Genomic DNA, 25,722 nt, shown 5'->3' with positions numbered 1-25,722 from the left:
TTTTCAATAAAATTTTTGAATGCATTAAATATATCAAGACCTAGTTCTTTCTTTTAACAAAACCATACCAAGCAATTTCTCTAGTGGCAGAATCATCGAAAACCATACGAACAAAAATGAGCAATTGAGCTGTATCACTGACACCTGTAGATTCATCCAGTTGTAAAGAAAAGGATACACAATTAGCAATGTGAGCATGCATTGTTTGCTCACATTTTTACTCATTTTTTCGATGTGTCGCATCACAGTATTTCAAAATAATTTCATATCTTGAGGAGCACTTTTAATTTCATTTTTGTTCTTAAAATTTTCAAAAAGAGAATCTGTTATTTCTAAAAATGTGTCTGATGAAATAACCATCAGAAAATGGTTTGCATTTTTTTGCAAGAAGATGATCCACTTTAAATTATGCTACAGTTACTGCTTTAGATTGTAAATTAGGTGTCATGAAGAAATTTTGTTGTGTGAATAATCTGGATTTAAGTTGTTTTAATTCCCTTATTTTTTCTAAGGTCACTATTAGGCAGAAAATCCGATTGGTATTTAACCATGGAGTGCGCTGAAGTGCTTTCCCAAATTTCCTTTTTTGGGTACAGCCATGGAAGCATCGCAAATCAAACATTTTTCTTTTATCATTACAAAAAAAGTATTCTAGTTCCTATTTTTGATGAAAATGATATATATTTTACTGTTTTTCGCAGTATTCATTTTAAATCAAAAAGTATTAAATTAACATATAAGCACTGTCCAATTATTAATATTAAATAAGAATTCGATACATACAATATGAGCCGACCGGGCTAGCCAAGTGGGTAAAGTACCTGCCCGGCAACCCAAAGGTCGCGGGTTCGATTCCCGCCTCGGGCTTGGATCAAAGTACTGCAAAAACCTTGGGAGGTGCAATATGGCCACAGAAGCCGATGCGCCAACAACTACCAAATAAAAAAAAAAAAAAAAAAATATATACAATATGCTCTCCACAATGTAACCGTGTGAATTTTCACTAGACAAGCCTAGCGGCTGCGCAGCGACAAGAGTAGTCAAGTGGTTCAATGGATTTGTAATAAGCGTATGCAGTTGGGTGCATAATAGCAATAACATTTATATTTTGACTAATCTATTTTTTATATATATTTAATATTCGTCGTGATCGACTTGTTGGCCACCCCTGTTATAGAGCATCAGCCAAATTACAAAAAAAAAAAAAAAAAAAAACAAACCCAATAATTAAACCTTCCAAGTTTAGCCTTAAATTTATTTAAGCTATCAACTTCCACAACAGATGGAAGTCTGTTCCAGCAATCAACTGCCAGCTGGCTAAAGGCAAAACCTCTGCACATCTACTCTACAACTGTCTTTCCTCAAATTTGAATCTATGCCACTCAGGTTCTTAATCTGAGCAAGTGGAAGTATCCCATCAGCATTGATGCCGCTCAAACCATTCAAGGCCTTGTACACCTCAATTAGATCACCTCACGGGTGCCTAGTCCCGGATGCTGCAACTTATAGAATATAAAGCCTCTCATGGTAAGAGAACCCCATTGTACCTCTCACCAACCTTGTTGCCCTTCAATGTAATCATTCTAACAACTCTACATCCTTTCTAAAATGAGGCATCCAGACCTGTACACAATACTCAAGGTGTGGCCTGACCACTGCCTTATACAAAGGGACAATCACCTCCTTGTCTCTGCTAGCAAAATTTCTATATATCATTGACCTGCCCTGGCAGCCTGTCTGCACTGTCAGCAAATTTCATATTTGACTGCACAATTACCCCCAGGTCGTCTTCATTCTCCACCTCCTGAATGTAGTTGGTTACTAACCATAGTTGGTACGTTTCTCTTGGGTTCTTGCTACCCATATGCAGTACTTTGCATTTGCCAATATTAAACATCAGTTGCCACTTCTCAGCCCATTTGCCCAACTTATCTAGATCCAGTTGGAGTAGCATACTGTCTTTACTGTTGTTGCCTTTACATGCCAACCTTTGTATCATCTGCAAACGTGGACATTAATCCTGATATACCTTCATCAATATCATTGATGAATACACAAAACAACAATGGGCCCAGCACTGAACTCTGGGGAACTCCACTAATAACATTTGTCCATGAACAGCAGTGTCCATTTATTAACACTCTGCCATCTCACACTCAACCATCACTTTATCCATTGCAGCAACTTGCTCTTAATGCCACACCACTCCAATTTGTACAGCAGTCTTCCATATGCAACAATATCAAAAGCTATTCTGCAATCCAAGTATATGACATCAAAATTTTTTGCATCCAGTTCCTTTATGACCACATCGTAGTATCCAATCAAACTGGTCAGACAAGACTTCCCCTTAACAAATCCATGATGTGTGTGAACTATTACTCCAGTCTTGTCTAGGTGATCCTGTATCACCTCTTTAACTAGTAACAGGAGTTAAACTAACATGCTTATAATTATTTGCATCGCCCTTTGTACCTCCTTTGTGAACTGAGATATATTTGCACACAGTTGTTGCAGATACAGTCGATTCCGGTTAATTGGGACATCTCGGGACAGATCACTTTGGCCCAATTAAGCGAAATTTTAATGAGCTGAAAAGCACATTCTAACGGAGGCAAAAAAGGTATGAATAAAATAAAGGGAATGTGGTATTTAAAGAAAGCACACTGTATTTAAGTTATATTGGTACAAACATTTATTTAAAAATAACTAAAGCTAAAAGCAAACAAAATGTACATATGTACATGTGTAAAATGAAGATACAGTACAGAATAATGTCCGTGTCAGGCAAAGGTTACACATTACTTAAGGGTTCTTACTTTGAAAAAATTATGAAGTGTACCCTGACGTGTCCTCTTTATGGACTGCAATTGAACTAAGTCGGCGCAGGTATCTAATGCTGATAAAGGACTGCGTTCATTGGCTTCCTGCATGAAATAACATCTCAATTTAGCAATACATTTCCTGGCGTCCTGGTTAGTCACTCGCTTAGGTATATCATCATCATCATCATCATCATTTTCTTGGTCTTTTGGTGTCTCTGAGAGTTTTGCCCCAATTTGTTCAATAATCGTTTCCTCATAATCTTCATTTTCATTGTGGCATTGAAGGTTACCATCAATCGTTAAAAATTCTTCACAATTTTGGACCTGTTGCAGTTCCAAAGCCATTTCATTTTCTGTACAGCTTATCCCATCTGAATCACAATTAGTCGTGAAACCACATTTAGCAAAACAATTCCGAATTGTTTTACTGGTTATTACTCGCCAACTATCGGCGATAAATTGTACAGCTTTTAACATTGAAACTTTTGCACTAACCTCTATTGATTTCGAAGATGATGTCAGCAGATTTTCCTCAATTGCTTCAAGGATGTGATTAACTAGCTTTCCGCAATAATAGGTCTTCAAATTTTTTATAATTCCCGCGTTCATATGCTGTATCAGGGATGTGGTGTTAGGGGGTAAAAATTCCAGTTCAATATTTTTTAAACCAGCTACATAAGAGTGTGCGGTGCAGTTGTCCAATATCAACAGAATTTTTCTGGACTTCCATTGCAGTTCCACGTCCCAGTTCATTAGCCATTGCATAAAAATATATGTGGTCATCCACGCCTTCTTATTGGCATAATACGAAACTGGCAAACTGCCTATTGTAAGCCCCTTGAAACAACGAGGTTTGGCACTTTTACCAATAACCAAAAGTTTGAGTTTATCATTTCCTGACATGTTTGAGCAGCACAACACTGTTACACGATCCATTGCTTTCTTTGAACTAGACATGTGTTGATAGCTGAGGGACCATCCGGCGTAGCACGATAATATAGACCTGTTTCATCGGCATTGTAAATGTCATCCCCACTAAATTTTTTAAACAACTCTGGCAGTTTTTCACATTTCCATTGCTCAGCACTCGTAGCATCAGCACTGTCCTTCTCGCCATGTGCTTTTTTGTAACTAATGTCATGTCTACACTTCCATCGAGACAACCAACCATCCGTCGCTTTGAAATTTACGTGACCTAGCTTTTTGGCCAACTCTTCTGACTTGTGTTTTAGCATAGGGCCGCTTACACGCACTCCTCGTTTAGATACGGTGGAAAACCTTTGATTCAAAGCATCTTCGACGTCTGGATCTTTGCCTTCCCTCTTTCGCTTATGAGATGTTTTCTTTAAATCCACACGCAATGTCCACTCCTCTCTAAGTTTTTCTTGTTGCTGTAGCAGTCGTGAAATTGTAGATTTTGGCACCTTTATTATCTCCACTAGCTGACGATGAACTGATGTTAGGAGGTTGACTTTTTATCTTGTCAAGAATAGCGATTTTTTCTGAAAGTGACAAATCTTTACGTGGCATCTTGACAGGGGTCTTAAATGTACTGAAAAAAAGGGGAGGGGGAAACCAAAATCAGTGCACTGTTTGGTACAGTTTTTAATCTATTCTAACCCACAAGATGTATACATATGTACCGAGTGTGATCGTAAACAACTGCAAGCAAAATTTCTTCAGAATCCGATTACCACAACACAGAACAAACGTAAAACAACCACTGTATAGCACGACTTCGCAATATCTGATTCCGCTGCTGCCCACATGATCTCTTTGTTACGAACCATCTGTTGTTGTTGTTGTTGTTTTGGGGGTTTACGGCGCAAGGACAGCAAAGGCCATAATGCGCCTAACTATGGTGATGTTAAATCTTGAATTGCGTCTGTATAGATGCTATTCAAGTTTATATTGTGTTGTATAGTTTTATGTTTGAGGAAATCAAAAATTTTGGTCACATGTGGTGTCTCCTAGTAGATCAGAAATGCTGAGAGAGGTGTTCGCCGTGGGAAATGAGATAAACATAGCTTGTCGCTGAATACTGTACTTGGGACAATCAATAAGTAGATGGTGGACAGTGAGCTGAGTGTTGCAGTTTGTACACAGTGGTGGGTCAGTGGCTTCCGGCAAATAAAGATGTGTCAGGTGTGTATGGCCTATCCTTAATCGGGCTAATACGACTTCTTCATGTCGGTTCTCACGGATACTAGGTCTCCATGGTTTTAGATATTTTTTTATGCCAAGTAGCTTATTGTTGGCTTGATTCTGCCAGATATGTTGCCATAGTTCAAGGCATTGCTTATTTATAATGTACTTATAGTCAGATATAGGTGAAGTGAAGGATTGGTCTATAGGATCGGTAGCAGTTTTGGCAGCTAGGTCGGCCTGATCAGTGCTACTCCTCCATGGGCAGGATTGTTCGAATTTTGTGCAACACGATCTTGACGATGTATTATGATTTCCGAAGGGAAACATTTATATTTGGTGTCAGATTGGTTTCCTGTAAGCAAAAGGCAATAGGATCATATTGTGAAAGAAGATCTTGGATGTCGGACAAGTTACTGCGATAGCCTCTGCAGTTCCACTGTAAGAAAGTAAGCATTATTTGGGTCTAGTGGAACCCTCGACTTCTTTTCGAGGGACAGAAGATTTGCCTCGGTCAAGTTTACCTTTCCCCTTCTTTGGGAAATAAGGTTTCCCTGTATCCATATCCTCATTGGAGAACAGTTCTAGAACCTGTTCGTCGTGATTCAAATTGTTTTCTGAGTCCATGTGTTCTGTTTGGTTTGAGTCAGGAGTAGTAGATACTGTGGTATTCTGTTGAATGGCATCAGGTTGTACTGAGATTGGCGTATTTATGGCTTTGCTTTGTTTGTTTTTCGTTTGGGGCGTTGGTACTGGGGACAACAATGACCTTGCCCATTCAGCTAGTGATTTACTTGGTGGTATAGTTACTTCCGTTTGGGTAGAAATTGATATGTGTTTTGTGGTTATTTGTGCATAAGTGGGCTTATTAATATTTGGAACCAGTAGGGATTTTTTGGCCTCTTGGTAGGTTACGTTATGTTCGGTTTTGTACCGCTGTATCTTTTTTTCACGCTGCCAAAGGGAACACTCTTTGGAATATGCTGGGTGTGCCCAAATTTCTGGCATTTATAGCAGCGTAATGGGTTCGGGATGTATGGTTTAACTCGGCAGTTAAGGTAGCCTGCTTTTATCACTGTTGGTGGCTTGGGATTGTCAAACGTAAGTATTATGTTCTGTGTAGGAACTAGTATGCCATCCTTCTTTGTCATAATTCGTCTGACATTAATGATTCCTTGGTCGTGTAATTCTTGTTTTAGTTCTTCGTCTGACAAGTTCATGAGGTCCCATTCGGTGATGACACCTCTTGACGTGTTCAGGGAAATGTGGGGTGAAACGGTGATAGAAGTTCCACCAAAAGTTTTCAGTTTTTGTAGTTGCTCAGCCTGTCAAGCAGTGGCAACTTCAACTAGTAGGTCACCTGATCTTAGACGACGAACTGTCTTTGGAGTTCCTATTGTGCTTTCTAGGCATTTCTGCACCAGAAATGGAGAGAGCTTTCCAACTGGTTGTTCTTCAGTTGAATGAATAATCAAGAAGGTTGGAGTTCGGATTCTGCCTACGTCAGTCTTTTGACGTTTTGCTGCGACAGAACCAGACTCCTCTTGTTCTTGCCTTGTCAAGGTTTCTTCTATGCACCCAGTGTTTTTCTGGGTTTTACGGACTTCTTGCTCCATTTTGCCCTGGAAGGGAGATCTTTTCCCCTCCAGGTTACCGGCCCCGCCACGTGGAGGCAGGAGCAGTGCCACCTTTGTGACCAAGCGGTAGTGGGTTAGTAGTAATCAGTAAAGTGATTTCTTTACTGAAGCTTATTTAATTGATTGTTAGTGTAACGCTGTAAATAAAGAAGACGATTTTATTTATTCAAGAGAGCGCAAATTCACTGGCATAAAGACACTTGATCACAAAATCGCTTGGCACCTGGGGCCACGAACCATCTAAATTAGTTTATTGTTCAAAAAAAAATTTTTTTTTGTTTATACTCCGGCACGACAACCAAGTCAGTTGAGTTTACAATAAATCGCCAATTATCGTATTTAGTAGTCACAGGCTTGAACCCCGGTCCACTCAAAGAACGCGTGCGATGCACTCTCGCTCCTGACCACTGGGCTACGTCAGGCCTAATAAACTATATTTAGATGTTTGTGCGCGCCATCTAAATATAGTTTATTGTTCAATCAAGACCTTCATTGCCCCAATTAAGCGGCGAGTTGGCCCAAATAAGCGGAACAAATTCAGGCTAAATATTTGTTTTGTTTCTGTTCTTCATAATTTGCCCCAAATAAGCGGCTGCCCCGATTAACCAGTGGCCCAATTAACCAGAATGCACTGTACTTGTTGACATTAGACTTGAACTTCTGTAAACTAAATTTTCAGATAATATGGTGAAGGAAGTTGGTTCCAGAAAAACGGAAGTTGAAGGAATAAATTAAGAAGAAGCACAAGTTTTTGATACAGTTAGGCTCCTTAGTAAGAACCACATCTAAGATACTTTTGCTTTCTTGGATAGGCTGGGACAGGTAACAAACGTCCAGTTTGTTCAAAAAATCGTTAATATATGATCTATTTCCAGTCAATGTATTCTGGACTAAAACATCACACTGATTCATATTACTCATACTCCTGTAATAATTCAGCTTCTATTAATTCAAATGTAAATTTGAATTAATACAGTGTGTCTGTAAATGGTGGGAACACTTTCAATAATTTATTGCACATGGAGTAAGAGAGATACCATTTACATATTTATACCATGTGAAAGAGAAAACATGAAAATTTCCCAGTTGTTACCCCATTTCCAATTTTGTTGTGAACTGAAACAACTGACAGAAGAACATGATGACTTCTTTAATCGTGAAGTGTTAAGCGAGGAGGCCACATTTCACACCAATGGGAAGGTAAACCGACACAATTGTCGAATCTGGGGCACCCAGAAACCTGAAGAAACAATTGAATCGGAGCGTGATTCGCCGAAGGTGAATGTTTTCTCTGCCTTGTCATGCCGAAAACTGTACGGACCTTTCTTCTTTGCCGAAGGCTACAGTGCCTTCGGCAAAGAGGGCTATCCTACCTCGATATGCTTCAGCAATGGTTGATGCCTCAAGTTCAGGAAGATAGTGGACTTTATTTACCAGCAAGACAGGGGAACCCTCCCCACTTCCATAATGACGTTCAGGGCTACCTTAATACTGAGCTATACAAGCACTGGATTGAACATGCTCTGGAGAAAAAGGGATGACTGTGTCTTAAAATGGCCGCTGAGATCACTGGACTTAACTTGTTTGATTTCTTCTTGTGGGGGTGGGGGCCTACATAAAGGGATCATGTTTATGTGCCACATTTGACACATGACGTCCATGAACTAAAGACACTACCACCGCGGTCACATAGGATATGTCAAGAGCTCGATTACTGTGTGGACATTTGCTGTGTCACACTGAATCGTTGTGATATGATGTAAAAAAAAACTTTGACATTTCTCTTTTACAAGGTATGTTAGGTATATGAATGACACATATCTGTCCTAGTCTTTGTTCAATAAATCACTGAAAGTGTTCACACCATTTATAAACACCCTGTATATCTCTCATACAGAAGCTGAATTTCAAAGTACACCAATCGCTGTTCAAAAACTCTCATGAATTAAGTTATTTCTTTTCTCCTGAATTTTTAATTCCTAGGATATTTCCTCTTATTTGAAGTGTTTACATTTGACACTCAATGACTCAACAATAGCTTGATATATTAAGATGTTTCAAAACAATATTTATTTTTTTCCACACTGCTACAGAAGACCACTTGATTACTGATGTGATGAACCAGCTTAAAATTTTGCCTTTCTAAATATGGAGAAAAGATTTATTGTCAACTGATACATTTTGGATTGTAAAGACGTTCAAGAAGAATATCAGCAGACATTGTTCTCAGTGGAAGAATGATATTATTAAAAGAGGAAATACTTAATGAAAAAAGCACTAGTCAAAGCAGATATCACAATCAATAGACATAGCAGTATCGCAACATTTTTTTCATAATAATAATTGAGGGGGGACCTGATTAAGTTCTATAAAGCTCTGACAAAGGGTAGTATAACAATGAAGGTGAAATTTGCTGTTATGAACGAGTCCAGAACTAGTGCCATAAAATCACAGAGGTGGGGGGGGGGAGGACATAAAGAGATTTTCCTACTGGATTGTATGTAGGAAGCTTTCTTTCAGACACTAAGTTGTTAATTACTAGAATAAGTTACCTCCATGGGTAGCTGTTCTCGACAGCTTGGGGAAATTCAAAGGTTAACTGATAGTTGCCTACATGAGAGGAAAAAAACACAAGTAATTTTTTTTGATTAATTAAATGCACCCCCATTCCTTCGAATCTGCAGTTTTGATACATATAAATTCTCACAATTATAATGTAATATACATGTGCTGCTACTTTGGAGAAGAATGCTCAAGTGTGCACCAAGCCACAGAAATCTCAAGAGCACCTGCTTGATTTATAAACCACATTTAAAATACTTTAATATGACAGATTATGTACTATACCTGTGTATGAGCAATGACACGAATAACTTTGCAATATTTCTTCATTTTCTTGAAATCCTTTTCTATCTCTTTACACCCACTTTCATCTTGCCACTTCTTTGCATATTTCACAAATGCCTTCTTTTTGGACTTAAACCTTTAAGAAAAGTTAAAATGATCCCTTATGCACATCTCTGAAAAACAAATTCTAAGATGCTACTGTAATAAAGCACACTTATATAACAGTTTTACTGTTAATATCAGATGTTCCTACTCAACTATTTATCTATCTAAAAGCACAACATATTTTTGCAGGTAGCTACAAATGTAATGGGTGTAGTCCCCCATTTCTAAATGTCAGCAAGTAATGACAAAAATATTATTTTTTCAAATGTGAAATTTCACACAATTATGTTATCATAACTCACTATTTTATGTTATTACATAAATGTTACATTACATTACTAATATCACGTAGTTGTGCACTTAAAACTTAAGTGCACAACTACGTGATATTAAAATTATTTATATTTTTTTCATTTCTTGCTGATACTTGTCACAAAGGCAGTGCACTCCATTAAGAATAGGGAGAATTAGCTATTATAAGCTACACAAAAATTTTAAATTGGATGGGGCATAAGAGATTATGCCAATCATTCCCAAATATCTTTAAATGTTTGCGAGAGAATCATATCTGATGAGGCACGTGATTGGACTTTAGCTGGAACACTCCACAACTGTATTCCATACCAAATAGTATTTCCACAATTTCTCTCAAACTAATAACTAATTCAGGCATTTCATTATGCTGAAGCAAGTAAATTGTACAAGTCACCATGAAATGCAATTACTGTACGTAACTATTTACCTTAGTCAATAGCGGCTATTCAAAATCTTCATGATGCACAACCTGGGTGAAGCTGACTACAGTACACCATGCCAAGAATGTGAATTGACTACCAATCCCCACTGCATTCACACCATAAAAATCCAACTATAAGATGGATTTTAGCAAATGATAAGTGATGCTGCTGCTGTGGTATTATATAATCTCAGTAAAACTTGGGAAGATTTTTATTTATCTTAAGTGTGCCATCAGACTTCATAATTAACCCTGGTGCAACCAAAACATCATGAATTTTTACCATTATACATCAACAGCATTCATCACCAACTCTTTATCTGTTTTTTTTTTTTTTTTTTTTGTTAGCTGTTGGCACATCAGCTTCTATGGCCATATTGCACCTCCCAAAGTTTTTGCATTTTACTGTGATCCAAGCCCGAGGCGGGAATCGAACCCGCAACCTTTGGGTTGCCAGGCAGGCACTTTACCTACCTGGCTAGCCCGGTCGGCCTCTCTATCTGTACAGTATCATTACATCTTACACAACAGTTGCCAAAGTTTGGTCAAGGCTGCACAACACAATAAATAAAAATGCCTGTATTTCTGTTATACATTTCTACCAGTGAAAATACTATTTTTGGAAGCAGTCATACAAGCTTCTCCCTGCTATCTCCGTTATAGCCTATAAGTAGATTGACAGAACACCTACCTCCGATCAGATTTTTCATTCCGAAGAATGATCAGCACGGGCTAGTTCTAGGAAGGAAGTGAGTGGTTGTGGAAGGATACTTCCAGCATCACTTTGCCCTCTGAGCAGATGGCATAACGTGCATGCTTTCTCAGCAACATGGCACTTCCAATATACAAATAAGTTGGATGTTTTGCTTGTGTTATGTTGGTGTACCGTGCTTCATCAACTCTAATGATTCGTAATTCGGGTCTACATTTACACCAACTGTGGACCAGTGCTTTCTGACAAGGACATGCTCTGCATCACGATCCACCACGAGGCTCCACAGCACCACATATGTTTATAGCAAGATATCCCAACATGGAACAATACAAAAACAATTGTTCGGATTTTTTTTTTCTTTTTTTTTTTTGGCTGGTGCAGCATACGCCATAGGCTTTCTTGCACCATGTGGCCATTACTAATACTAAGTACAGGTCAATGTTGCAAAAAAGTTGTGAGTTAGGGTTAAATTTGAAAGTGTGCAATTCTGCCCAGACACGATAGGAGGGAGTACACAATGAGAGCCTTGTCAATCAATTCGGCTCTGGAAGGAATGTGCAAGGCTCAAGGTGTAGAATTTTTTTCAGCGTTATCTGTGCTTGTTAACAGGAGAGACTGCTTCTACAGGGATGGGATACAATTAAATAGAAAGGGTGCAAGAATATTTGCTGATGCTATCGAGGCAGTGTTAGGTGGGTCGGAAAACTGCTAGCTTAGGAGGATTTACAGAGTAAAAGGTTAAAAGTAGATGTAGGCAGAGGTGAAGGTGATTCTTGCACGACTTCTATTAGAATAAGTAGCGACCTGGAGCAAGGGGTGCTGGGGGTTTCAGGGACTGATGGAAGTCTTCGTGAAACAGGTGGGTATATGGGATGTGTCAGGGTGAATAGGAATAGGTGCATATATATCAATGCTAGAAGTATAGTAAATAAATTTGATGAATTTGAAGTGTTGGTCAAGACATCAAAGGTGGATATTGTTGGGATAGCAAAGACGTGATGTCACACTGATATTAGGAATGCAGAATTGGAATTTGGGGAGTACAATGTGTACAGAAAGGATAGGAAGAGAGGAGGTGTCATGCTGTTAATTAAATCAAAAGAAGTGCACTCAGTTGATATAGATGAACAGTGCACTGTTGAGTCAGTTTGGTGTGACATAAGCATTGTGAAAGCAAAAATAAGAGTAGGAGTGTGTTATATTCTCTGTACAATTGTTCATTGTACTCATTCGAGTACAATGAACAATTGTACAGAGAAAGAGTGGGCTAGTAAATCAGAATGTCTTATAATGGGGGATTTTAACTTCCCAGATATTGACTGGAACTTGTGGGTTTGTCACTCGCACACTAGTAAGACTTTTGTGGATTTATTGGATGATTGTTTTCTGCAGCAGCCCAATCGAGAGACAACCAGAAGGTATTCTTGATCTGGTTATCAGCAGTGGTCATTCGTGTATTAAGAATTTGCAGAAAAAGGAACCACTAGGTGGCAGTGATCACAGTGTACTGATGTGGGATTTACTTAAAGATATAATTACCATCAGGGGTAAAGGAAAGGGTTTTTGCTTCCGTAAAGGTGACTAAAGTGGTCTCAGACAGTTTTTAATTTCTGTACAGTGGGACCAACTGATGATATTACCAACAGCAAATCCTAAGTGGGAAGCATTTAAGGAATTAATAGTGGAAGCTACTAAAGGTTTCATACCTATTAAGAAATATTGTCCAAGGTTTAGGCCTAAATGGTTATCAAATGAACTAATGAGACTCGTGACAGAGAAGAAAATGCATGGGATGCATATAAATTATCAAGCGACTCAGAAGCCTATGGCAGATATAGGTTAATCTGTAATCAGATCACAAAGGAGGTTAGCAGGCAAAGGCAGATTACGAGAAATCTTTGGCAAAGGATGCTAAGAAAAACAGCAAGGATTTCTTTAATTATATAAACTCTAAAAGGAAGGGGATGAATCTGATTGGTCCACTTGATATCGATGGTTCAACTGTTGATGATCCTGCTCAGATAGCAAACAAACTGAATGAGTATTTTGCATCTACATTCTCACATGAGGAGTTAATTAAGGGTTGAAAACGGCAGAAGGTTATCAAATTGTAGCAGGGTGCTTAATGATTTTGTAATAAGTGAGAGCAAAGTGGAGGAGAAATTGTTGAAGTTAAACATAAGAAAGGCACCTGGGGTGGACTGGATCTATCCAGTTATATTAAAGGAGACGGCAAAGCAACTAAGCAAACCCTTAGCCATAATTATGGGATCATCCTTGGACTCAGGGAGGTCCCCACGGACTGGAGATGTGCAAACGTGTCCCCAATTCACAAAGGGGGATCAAAGGGTGACACGAGTAATTACAGACCAGTTAGTTAAACTTCTGTTCCAGGTAAAATAATGGAGTCACTGGTTAAAGATGCATTGCAGGATCATCTAGACAAGACTGCAGCAATAATTCAGACACAGCATGGGATTGTTAAGGGAAAGTCTTGTCTGACAAATTTGATAGGATATTATAATGTGGTTGCAAAGGAACTGGATGCAAAAAATAATTTTGATATCATATATTTGGATTTCAGGAAAGCTTTTGACAATGTTGTGCATGGAAGACTATTGTACAAATTGGAGCAGAATGGTATTAAGGGTAAGTTGCTACAATGGATAAAAGGATGGTTGAGTGGGAGAAGACAGAGGGTGATAATCAACGGGTGCTGCTCTTCGTGGACTAATGTTATTAGTGGAGTCCTACAGGGTTCAGTGTTGGGTCCACTGTTGTTTTGTATATTTATCAATGATAATGAAGAAAGTATATCAGGCTTAGTGTCAAAGTTTGTAGATGACACAAAGTTGACAGGGTAGTTAATGACAGTAATGGTAATGTGCTACTGCAACAGGATCTAGAAAATTTGGACAGATGGGCTAAGAAGTGGCAACTGAAGTTTAACCTTGACAAATGCAAAGTACTGCATATGGGTAGAAGTAACCCCAGAGAAACGTACCAACTGTGTGGTACTAAACTTAAGGTGGTAGAAAATGAAAAAGACCTGGAAGTAATTGTGCAGTCAGATATGAAGTTTTCTGAGGAATGCAGACAGGCTGCCAGGGCAGGTCATGGGGTTTTGTCAATGATATATAGGAATTTTGCTAGCAGGGAAAAGAAGGTGATTGTCCCTCTGTACAAGCCAATGGCCAGGCCACGCCTTGAGTACTGCATACAGGGCTGGAGGCCTCATTTTAGGAAGGATGTAGATATGCTTGAGCGTGTCCAGAGAAGGGCGACAAAATTGGTGAGGGGAATGAAGGGATCCTCTTACCAAGAGAGGCTTAAGTGCTTAAGTTCTGCAAATTGCAGTGGCTGGAGACTAGGCACCTGCACGGTGATCCGATTGAGGTGTATAAGGCCTTGATATATTCAACGGGTTGAGCACGTTGAATTCTGATGGGATTCTTCCACATGTTCAGATTACAAACCTAAGGGGCATAAATTCAAATTACAAAGACAGATGTAGAATAGACGTGCGGAAATTTGTCTTTAGCCAGGGGGTGGTTAATTGCTGGAACAAACTTCCATCTGTCATTGTGGAAGTTGATAAGTTAAATAAATTTAAGGAGGGACTGGACAGGCATTTGGAGGGAATGGTGTGATTTTTTTTTTTTTTTTTTTTGGCTGATGCTGCATAAGCTCATACACTTGCTTTCTTGCATCACATGCAACCACCACTACTACTACTAATGCGCCGCAAGACTGTCGTTCTTGAAAGAGGAATGGTTTTTAAATCGTTACTGTACTTTTCTCCATGCATAACTGAAATCATTTTTATTGCAACAGGGAGAACAAGAGATTTGGCAACAGTATATGATTTCAAATTTTTCCTATTAAATATGAAACTTCCAACGATGATCTTTAAGCTTTACAGAGAACCACCGTATGTTTCTTCATGAAAGATTTCAGACCTTGTATGGCACCAAAGTGTCTTTTGATAAAGGATTCAGTTTTTTTCATTAGCTCTGGATGTTTCATATGCAAGTGTCTTTTTAATTTAATAGGTTTCATGCTTTCATTTTTCGTAACATATTATGCACACAGGATGTTGCTCATAATCAACACTAAATGAAACCATACTTCACAAATCCTCTTGATATTTTCTATTCTTTTTCATTCCTTTTAATTTGGAATATGATGGCTGATTTCTCTCTACCAAGAAATTGAAATGTTAGTGTTAAAAATTTTCACATGATATATTTCTTACCTTATTAGCTTCTGAAGTACCTGTAGCAATATTACTGTCAATACTCCTCGGTTCTTCGCTTCTTAAAAACGATAATAATAATAATAATGAAACGTGCAATATAAAAAGTAGCAGAAGATTGAAAAACACATCCAAGTTGACATGAAAGCACCAAATTACGAAGCAGAATAAAGCATGCATGCAACAGACTTGCTATATAACATATATAGCAAGTAACTATATTTACTGCTACCACTTATTCGTACCACTGGCCTTTAGGCAATATAGGCAATTTCAGAATTTGTGCTGTAGGAAGCACGAATTAAGAGCTAAAGGGATTATTGTTCAGCAATCAAGTAGTACTTCTCAGCAATTAAGAAGTCTCACTAGTCAGCAGCAAATTAAGGCTTATTTCTGACACGGAAAATAAGAATGCCACCTGCGTAACATACGTAACCACCCTAACAAAATAGTGTGGTGATAGATTTCATTCATATCTCACACTTTGTTCGAGTAGTAAGGTCTCTACACAAAAAATAATTTTCAAAATTGCCGCGACTCTATTAATTTACCCCGGAACCCCTCTGAGGGGGCTGCACCCCACTGCCTGTGTGCGTAATTATAGCTGCTATGTGATCTTGGCTGCATGACTTCCTTGTCAGGTTCATAGAAATATGTCTTGTTTATGTGTCACTAGAATCCAGCAATATTAAAATAAGCACCTAAAAATAGTGCATATTTAACAGCTTTGAGGTGCATTACTGCTTTAGATAATGTGTCTCAAATCTGTCAAATTTTATCTTTGTGTTAAAGTATCCCCTCCAATTCTTAGATCATTTATGCTATCCATTTAAATTTTCCTTGTTAAAAAATGCAAGGGTGTGTATTAGTCCACTTAATCAACTTTTCATCCATTAGACCAGTGGTGCACAAACTGTAGGGTGCTACCCCTGGAGGGGATGCAGAAATTATTTTTTTATTTATTTTTTTTTTTTGGGCACACAGAATTATTTTTAAAATTAAAAGTTGTTAAAATTACTTTTTCAATACTGTACGTGTAGAAATCTTACTACTGGAACTAAGTCTGAGATACGAATGAACCCTACTGCTTCTGCAATTCGCCTTAATTTGCTCACTGACCATGGACACAAAAAGCAGCTGACTGATGCAACTTCTCAGTATATACAGTGGATTCCGGTTATTTGGGCCACCGGTTAATCGGGGCAGCCCTTTATATGGGGCAAATCTTAAAAAACAAAAACCAATCGAGAAAATAGCCAGGGTTTACTTCGCTTATTTGGGACAAAATGCTGTTTAATCGGGGCAGGAGACCTCGGCACTGGAGATTACCCTACGATTGTCTCCGACCGTACCACGTAATTCAGTCGGATTTCTGGAGGTCACAACCATAAAAACAATTAGCAGTCACCTGTTTATTGGGCTTTTCTGTTAGTGCAATCTATCATAAACGGACAGTAAACTCCATCTTATTGAATTTGCGGTAATACTGACAGCTGGAATTCTGTGGGTTATTATGGTAAAATGTGTTTACACTTCCATGGAATCTTCAATCATACAAAAAAAATAATTTTCAGAATCTTCTCTTCATTCCTATTTTTAAAGCTTCGTAATTTGTTACTCTGTTCTCACTTGCGTGTGTTGTGTTACTTGCAATTTGTGTGTGCCGTGTTCTTTGTTATTGATTGCTTATCTTTTTACTGTTTTAAATTTTAACCCCCACCCACAAATGTCAGTGAACAGAAATGTCAACTAGTTAGTATGTACATATTACAGTACGTATTAATTATTCCGATTATCATGTATCATTTAATTTTTTAATTAGTAAGGTAATAAAGAGTAAATTTATGCTTAATATATCTTTACTTTTATAGACTGTGGATAATATTCCTCCTATTTTCGCTAATTAGAATCGCTGTTTAATAGAATTAAAATTCAATTCACAAACGTGGTCACAATTACCGGCGCTTACTACACATCGTATAGTGAACGGTACTTTACTGTGGTGAGTTCGTCGTAACGTGATTTGATTGTACACTGAACTAATTGTAAAGGGGGGGGCGGGATAAATTGTATTTTTAACTATTTACGTGAAACTTCGGATAATTGGGGCAGCCGCTTAATCGGGCCAAAATGCACTAGTCCCGATGTGTCCCAAATAACCGGAATCGACTGTATTAATGCCTCTCAGTACAACTCAGCAACGAGAAGTACTATTCAACTAATCCCTTTAGATCTTAATTCGTGCTTGCTATGCTACAGCACAAATTCTCAAATTGCCTAAAAGCCAGAGGTGCGAATATGCAGTAGCAGTAAATATATACAGCCAGGCCTCGCATAGCACGAGTTCGATTAACGCTTGTTTCAATTACCGCTATTTGAAAAAAATATACCACTTTTCACTTTACACAATGCAAATTTCCAGTTAATGCGATCTTTTTTTTTTTATGCGATAGTTGATAAAGATTTGAATCGCCCGTTAAGCTTACCGCGCGTCGGACGGGCAATAAACAAATGTTTGCCTGCTGCCCGCCTCAGTGTGGTCCATCAACCATTGGAAGAAGACGTGTTACTTGTTTGTCTCATTTAAGAATTCAAATTTTTAAATGAGCTAGATGAAAATGTTACCGCGAAGGAGAAAAGGGTAAAAAAACTAGATGAGATCTTTCATATCGTAGAACCTCAAAGAAAAGATTTGAGGTTCTCTGCGACATTTATTTTGCCAGGGCCCAGAGAAGATTGTTGTCGGCTATCAGAAATGGATTGAAGGAAAGAGAAAGTCAACACTGTTCAAATATTTCCGCAACAATCATTTCTTCATTGTGCATTTTACGTCAGAGATTCCCAAACTTTGTTGGTTCACGGCGCCCTTAGTGTCTCAATAATTTTTTCACGGCACACCCAGACCAAAAGGCATACCTAACAGTTCCATTTAGTACTTAGGTCCAAACAACTTAATAAGAAATGTTGAAACTGTGAACTACCTCAAGCTAGTAGTTCGCGCGGCGTCTGACAGATGTCGAGTAGCGCTGTTTCCCTCGAAAATTTAAAACATTCCGCGACACACAGTTTGGGAACCGCTGTTTTATGCAATAAATATTTAATTCCATAATTATTTTCATTATTTTACATTGTATACAGTTAAAAAGTTATTTAAAAGGTATTTTAAAATTCTTTATAGACATTCCAGAAGGCCAAGGACCAATTATAATCTTTTCTATTGATTATTATATTCGATTAACGCGTTTCTGTTTTGCGCTATGGACTCGCAGAACGAATTAATCGAGGCCAGCCTGTATATAGCAAGTGTATTGCATGTGAGCTTTATTCTGCTTTATAATTCGGTGCTTTCATACAACTTGGATGTGTTTTTCATTCTTCTGCTACTTTTTCTATTGCACGTTTCATTATTATCATTGTTTTTAAGAAAAAAATACATATTTTACCATGGACAACTGGGTAATCAGAACAAAAAGGCCAAGGAGTGACGACAATAATATTACTACAGGTACTTCAGAAGCTAATAAGGTAAGAAATATATCATGTGAAAATTTGGACACTAAACGTTATTTCAAGTGAAGTGCAACCACCATTTTCTGGTAGAGAGCCATCATATTCCAAATCAAAAGGAACGATAAAGAATAGAAAATATCAAGAGGAATTTATGAAGTACGGCTTCACCTACAGTGTTGTTGATGATGAGCAACATTCTTTGTGCGTAATATGCTACGAAAAACTGGCTAATGAAAGCATGAAACCTGCTAAATTAAAGACACTCGCATACAAAACATCCAGAGCTAATAAATAAAAACTGAATCCTTTTTCAAAAGCCATGCCAATGCCAAACAAGGTCAGAAATCTGTCATGAAGAAACATACGGCAGTTCCTTGTAAAGCTTTAAGAGCATCGTTAGAAGTTTCGTATTTAATAGGAAAAAATTTGAAATCGCATACTATTGCTGATCCACAGATATTTCAAACCTTGTTTACCCTGCTGCAATAAAAATGATTTCCATTATGCACATCAACAGAAAAGTACATAACGATTTAAAAACCATTCCTCTGTCCAGAGACACAGTCTCGCGGTGTATTGCAGTTATCACGGACAACATAAAATTCAATTTAATAAATAGAAAGTCCAATTTTTGCAATGCAGTTAGATCAGTGGTTTTCAACCTTTTTTTAATAACAGCACCCCTAAGTAATTTATTTTATTTTGCGGCACCCCTACTCAATTTTATCAATATATATATATAAAATATTAAAAATATAAATGTTATGATATTTATTAGAATAATATAATTATAAAAATTACATTTCATAATCCAAATTATATATATACAGTATATAATTTTATTCTTTATATAGAGTAAACATCAATTATAGATGACCACAAAATTAAAGATACTGTACACCTTTTTATAATGAAATAAACATATAAATTAAAAAATAATAATAAGTTTAAGTAACTTAAACCCAAATTACGTGGCACCCCCTGGAATGTTGTTGCGGCACCCCGGTTGAAAAACAGAGTTAGATGAATCTACAGATATTTCAAACCTTGCTCAACTAATTGTATATATCAGATACTGCTACGAGGGAGATATTTTGGAGGATTTTCTATTTTACAAAGCTTTAGAAGGAAGAACGACGGGTGAGAATATTTTTGATGTTATAAATATTTTCTTTCAAACAAATAATCTGACATGGAAGAACTGTGTTGCGATTTGTACTGATGGTGCAGCTGCATTAACAGGAGAAAAAGGTTTAAAGGACAAAGTAAAGGAAGTTGCTCCACATACAGTTTTTAATCATTGCATTATACATAGGGAAGCATTAATAGAAGAAATGCAAACTGATTTGTACGAAGTTTTGAAAGATGCAGTAAGTGTGATTAACTTTATTAAAAGTAGAAGCTTAAATAGCAGACTTTTCACTATACTTTGTAATGAAATGCTTCTTTTATACAAAGGGTACTAGGAAAGTTTTGCAATATGACGCAACAACGAATCACAGGAAGCTGCTTGTTGCTGCATGTTGAGACATGTTCATACGTGCATAGTAGCCGCCACACCAAGTCGATGGGCTCAGTTATTCATTAGTAGTGAGAGTGTAAGTGCTTGCGATGGCATCGTGGTCACGAAATGAGATAAGGGCAGTTTTGCGGTATAATTTTGTGCGTGGTTTAACCATAGACCAGTGCTTAGAAGAAATGACTCTTGCACTAGATGATGATTGTCCACATCGTACAACGATATTCAGGTGGTATAGAGAATTCCAAAGGGGAAATTTCACTCTGGAGGATTCTGAGAGGCCGGGAAGGCCACAAACGTCAGTTACGGAGGAAAACGTTACTGCTGTGAGGAAAATGCTTGACGAAAACAGGAGAGTGACCTACCAACAGATAGAGGATACTTTGGGCCTAAATGCACCAGCAATTCGTTCGATTCTGCAAGATCATTTGCACGTGAAGAAACTTTGTTCTCTCTGGGTGCCGCATCAACTGACTGAAGAGCAGATGACACGACGTGTGACTTGGTGCCGGGAGATGTTAAAAAAGTTTGATAAGGGACAATCTCGGTATGTGAACAACATCGTGACAGGTGACGAGACTTGGCTGTACTATTACGATCTGCCGACCAAGGCTCAAAACAAAGTTTGGGTCTTTGATGATGACGACACACCCGTAATTGTCAGAAAATCCCGATCTGTAAAGAAGAAAATGATAGCTGTATTTTTCAAATCGAGTGGAATTGTGGAACGTGTCGTTTTGGACACGCAGAAGACAGCTAAGTGGTATACTGAACAATGCCTGCCTAAAGTCATTGGATCTACGAAGAACCTGCGGCCAAAGTCAAGAATGGACACCTGGTACCTCCATCACGAAAATGCTCCAGCTCACCGCGCCAAAGCCTGCACCGAATATTTGACCACGACAGGACTGAAACTTCTCGAGCACCCTCCCTACAGTCCAGACCTTGCTCCCTGCGACTTTGCACTGTTCCCGCATGTGAAAATGAAGCTAAAAGGGAGGCGGTTTTCCAGTGATGAGGGCCTTCTACGGGCTTGGGACAACGAGTGTGCTTTACTCCCTAGTGAAACTTGGCAGAACTGGTTTAAAGATTGGTTTCGGAGGATGGAGAGGTGTATTGAATGTAGAGGAAATTACTTTGAAAAAATTAAATAAACAAAGCTGTATTGCAAAACTTTCCTAGTACCCTTGGTATATTAAAGTGAGGTGGTGTGCAGTGGCAAAGTCTTGCGACGTCTTTTTGACCTCAAACTCAAACATGAAGTTTTATTGTTTTTATCAGATACAAATCAGAACCTTGTCCAATTGTTTAAATCAAAAATGGCTTGGAAAACCTAGTTACCTTGTTGACATATTTGAAAAACTTAATGATTTAAATTTAAGTCTTCAAGGACAGGGAACAAATATATTAATACTCAGTGATAAAATAGAAGCTTTCAAAAAGAAGCTTAATCTTTGGAAAACTGAATTTGAGCATAACATTGAAATGTTCCCATGTTTTTCTGATTTTGTTAATAGCAGTAATATTGACATTTTACAATTTAGAGATATCACTGCCACCCACCTGACAATGCTAATTAAGAATTTTTCCAAACGATTTCACGTTTCTCCAGAAAAAAAGTTTAATACTCAGGCACTTCATGGTAGACAAACCCATATCTCTTCCCTCCACAAACATTACAATTTGCCCACTCTCTAGTAAACAATCAATCAGTTTTCCAGACAACTGTTTTTGATTATTTACCCATACACACTCCAGCTTGCTTGTCCCTGGCATAAACGTTCTAGTAAACTGTAGCGTATATGGCTACCTTAAAAAAAATATGTAACAATCCTTAAATTTTTTTTTATTTATTTCTAATCCTGAACGAATTATAAATAAGTAAAAAATTAGGCAACCAGCAAATTTATTAGCTTATTTTAGGTAAGCAGAAGTTTATGCTTTATTACTTTAAAGGATGGTATTCATTTAATTCAGTAGTTTGACCTTTTTTTAATAATGGCACTCCTAAGTAATTTATTTTATTTCATAGCACGCCTACACAATTTTATGCCTGTCAGATCCGACTGTCTCTCTGTATATATATATATTATATATTTAAAAAAAATGTAATGATAGTTATTACAATAATGTAACTATAAACAATCACAATTCATAATACAAATTATATATATATATATATATATATATATTATTATTTTATCTTTCTATTGTGGTTTATTGTGTTTATTTTCTTAATTACGGGTGTTTTCTACTCATAGGTATTATGGTTAATACATTACTGGTCTTTAAGCTAGCCTAAACTCGGTTATCTTAAATGCCCAGGGCCTATTCATTTATTATTTTTCAACTTGTTACGTATTGCTAAAGAAATTGTCATATTAATTATAGATGAAAAACTGTAGCAATACTACTTTATGACAAAATGATAAAATATTAAACATTTTTATACATTTATTGTATTACATCTTTATACATATTTGTATTACATCACATGGTCGTCAATCCCCTACTTCATCGGGGGCTTTGAGCGGATTGACGGTCCATTCGATGTAATGCATTACTTACTTACCCGTTTCTGTTTGTATCTATCACAGCTTTGCTATTTTGTCCGATACTGAATTCTAAGTTTCTTTTAAATTCCCATTTTTGTCCCTTTCCCATTGCTATTAGTTAAATAGGTATTATTTATTATAAATTTATTATGAACCGAATTAATATCCCATAATTTCTACAGCAACTGTGATAGAATACACAAAGCCCAACGGGTGAGTTTTTTAAAAAATTACAATAACTTTACTTACTTGATGTGTATAAGTGGAGGTCGTAGTGTTGAATCAGGAAAGTTTCCCATCCTACTTGATGTGTTTCGGTGGAGGTCGTCGAGTCGAAAAAGGAATGTTTCGCACCCTTAACTTGTTTTATAGATGGCTATTTTTATGGCTTTGTCGCTTTAGCGTTTCCCTGTGTTCCGATGGTGTTTTGGCGGAAGTCCCCGAACTTCAGGCCAAGGTCTATTATGGTGGTTTTGTGGCAGGTTAAATGAATTTATTTAGTTGTGTATTTACAATATTTTTACATTTATTTTATGTCTTAGAGACATAAAATAGATTTATTTTATTTTATTTTTTATTTATTTTTTATTTTATTTTATTTTATTTATTTATTAATTTATTTTATGTCTTAGAGACATAAAATAAAAAATGAGACATAAAATAAATGTAAAAATATTGTAAATACACAACTAAATAAATTCATTTAACCTGCCACAAAACCACCATAATAGACCTTGGCCTGAAGTTCGGGGACTTCCGCCACAACACCATCGGAACACAGGGAAACGCTAAAGCGACAAAGCCATAAAAATAGCCATCTATAAAACAAGTTAAGGGTGCGAAACATTCCTTTTTCGACTCTACGACCTCCACCGAAACACATCAAGTAGGATGGGAAACTTTCCTGATTCGACACTACGACCTCCACTTATACACATCAAGTAAGTAAAGTTATTGTAATTTTTTAAAAAACTCACCCGTTGGGCTTTGTGTATTCTATCACAGTTGCTGTAGAAATTATGGGATATTAATTCGGTTCATAATAAATTTATAATAAATAATACCTATTTAACTAATAGCAATGGGAAAGGGACAAAAATGGGAATTTAAAAGAAACTTAGAATTCAGTATCGGACAAAATAGCAAAGCTGTGATAGATACAAACAGAAACGGGTAAGTAAGTAATGCATTACATCGAATGGACCGTCAATCCGCTCAAAGCCCCCGATGAAGTAGGGGATTGACGACCATGTGATGTAATACAAATATGTATAAAGATGTAATACAATAAATGTATAAAAATGTTTAATATTTTATCATTTTGTCATAAAGTAGTATTGCTACAGTTTTTCATCTATAATTAATATGACAATTTCTTTAGCAATACGTAACAAGTTGAAAAATAATAAATGAATAGGCCCTGGGCATTTAAGATAACCGAGTTTAGGCTAGCTTAAAGACCAGTAATGTATTAACCATAATACCTATGAGTAGAAAACACCCGTAATTAAGAAAATAAACACAATAAACCACAATAGAAAGATAAAATAATAATATGTACTCTGTTCGTACCCGGGCATTGCTAAAACAGCTACCGGGACAACAGAAAAATCTAGAAATAATTTAAAGAAAAACCACTATAAAAGTATATTAAAAGTAAAATACAACATAAATTATCATATTACTAAAGAATAATATATATATATATATATATATAAAATAATTTTATTCTTTATAGAGGTACTAAAATAAACATCAATTATAGATCACAAAATTAAAAAGATACTGTACACCTTTTTATTATGAAATAAATACAGTCCATTCAGGTTAATTGGGACTAGTACATTTTGGCCCGATTAAGCGGCTGCCCCAATTATCCGAAGTTTCACGTAAATAGTTAAAAATACAATGTCCCCCCCCCCTTTTTACAATTGGTTCACTGTACAATCAAATCATGTTACGACGAACTCTACGTAGTAAAGTACCGTTTACCATACGATGTGTAGTAAGCGCCAGTCATTGTGATCATGTTTGTGAATTGAATTTTAATTCTATTAAACAGCAATTCTAATTAGCGAAAATAGGAGGAATATTATCCACAGGCTATAAAAGCAAAGATATATTAAGCAGAAATTTACCCTTTATTACCTTACCAATTAAAGAATTAAATGATACATGAAAATCGGAATATACTTGATAATCGGAATAATTAATACGTACTGTAATACGTACATACAAACTAGTTGACATTTCTGTTCACTGACATTTGTGGGTGAGGGTTAAAATTTAAAACAGTAAAAAGATAAGCAATCAATAACAAAGAACACAGCAACAAATTGCAAGTAACACAATGCGCGCAAGTGAGAACGGAGTAACGAGTTACAAAGCTTTAAAAATAGGAAGGAAGAGAAGATCTGAAAATTAATTTTTTATATGATTGAAGATTTCATGGAAGTGTAAACACATTTCACCATAATAACCCACAGAATTCCAGCTGTCGGTGATGTCCGTTTATGACAGATTCACTAACAGAAAAGCCCAATAAACAGGTGACTGCTAACTGTTTTATGGTTGTGACCTCCAGAATTTCGACCGAACCACATGGTACCGCCGGAGACAATCATACAGTAATCTCCTGCCCAAATTAAGCGAAGTAAACCCTAGCTATTTTCTCAATTGGTTTCTGTTTTTTAAGATTTGCCCCAAATAAATAGCTGCCCCGATTAATCGGTGGCCCAAATAACCGGAATCCACTGTATATAAATAAAAAATAAAATAAAATAATAAGTTTAAGTAACTAAAACCCAAATTACGTGGCACCCCTGGAATGTTGTTGTGGCACCACAGTTGAAAACCACTGATCAAATTTATTT

The 25,722-nt window shown here is 37.0% G+C and overlaps 1 protein-coding gene across 1 annotated transcript in view; it reads right to left on the bottom strand.

Moving 5' to 3' along the window:
* RpL3 (ribosomal protein L3) overlaps positions 1 to 25,722 on the bottom strand; it is a 92,632-nt gene that overhangs the window by 40,336 nt on the left and 26,574 nt on the right. Inside the window, exon 4 of the mRNA XM_090381908.1 lies at positions 9,455 to 9,590. Within this exon, the coding sequence (XP_090238034.1) occupies positions 9,455 to 9,590 (136 nt within the window). The remainder of the gene's footprint in view (positions 1 to 9,454; positions 9,591 to 25,722) is intronic.

The sequence above is a fragment of the Mastigoproctus giganteus genome, chromosome 9 (genome assembly GCF_048544385.1).
Source record: "Mastigoproctus giganteus isolate SK-2022 chromosome 9, ASM4854438v1, whole genome shotgun sequence".
Classification (NCBI taxonomy): Eukaryota; Metazoa; Arthropoda; class Arachnida; order Uropygi; family Thelyphonidae; genus Mastigoproctus; species Mastigoproctus giganteus.
This window is presented reverse-complemented; position numbering and strand designations above follow the sequence as displayed.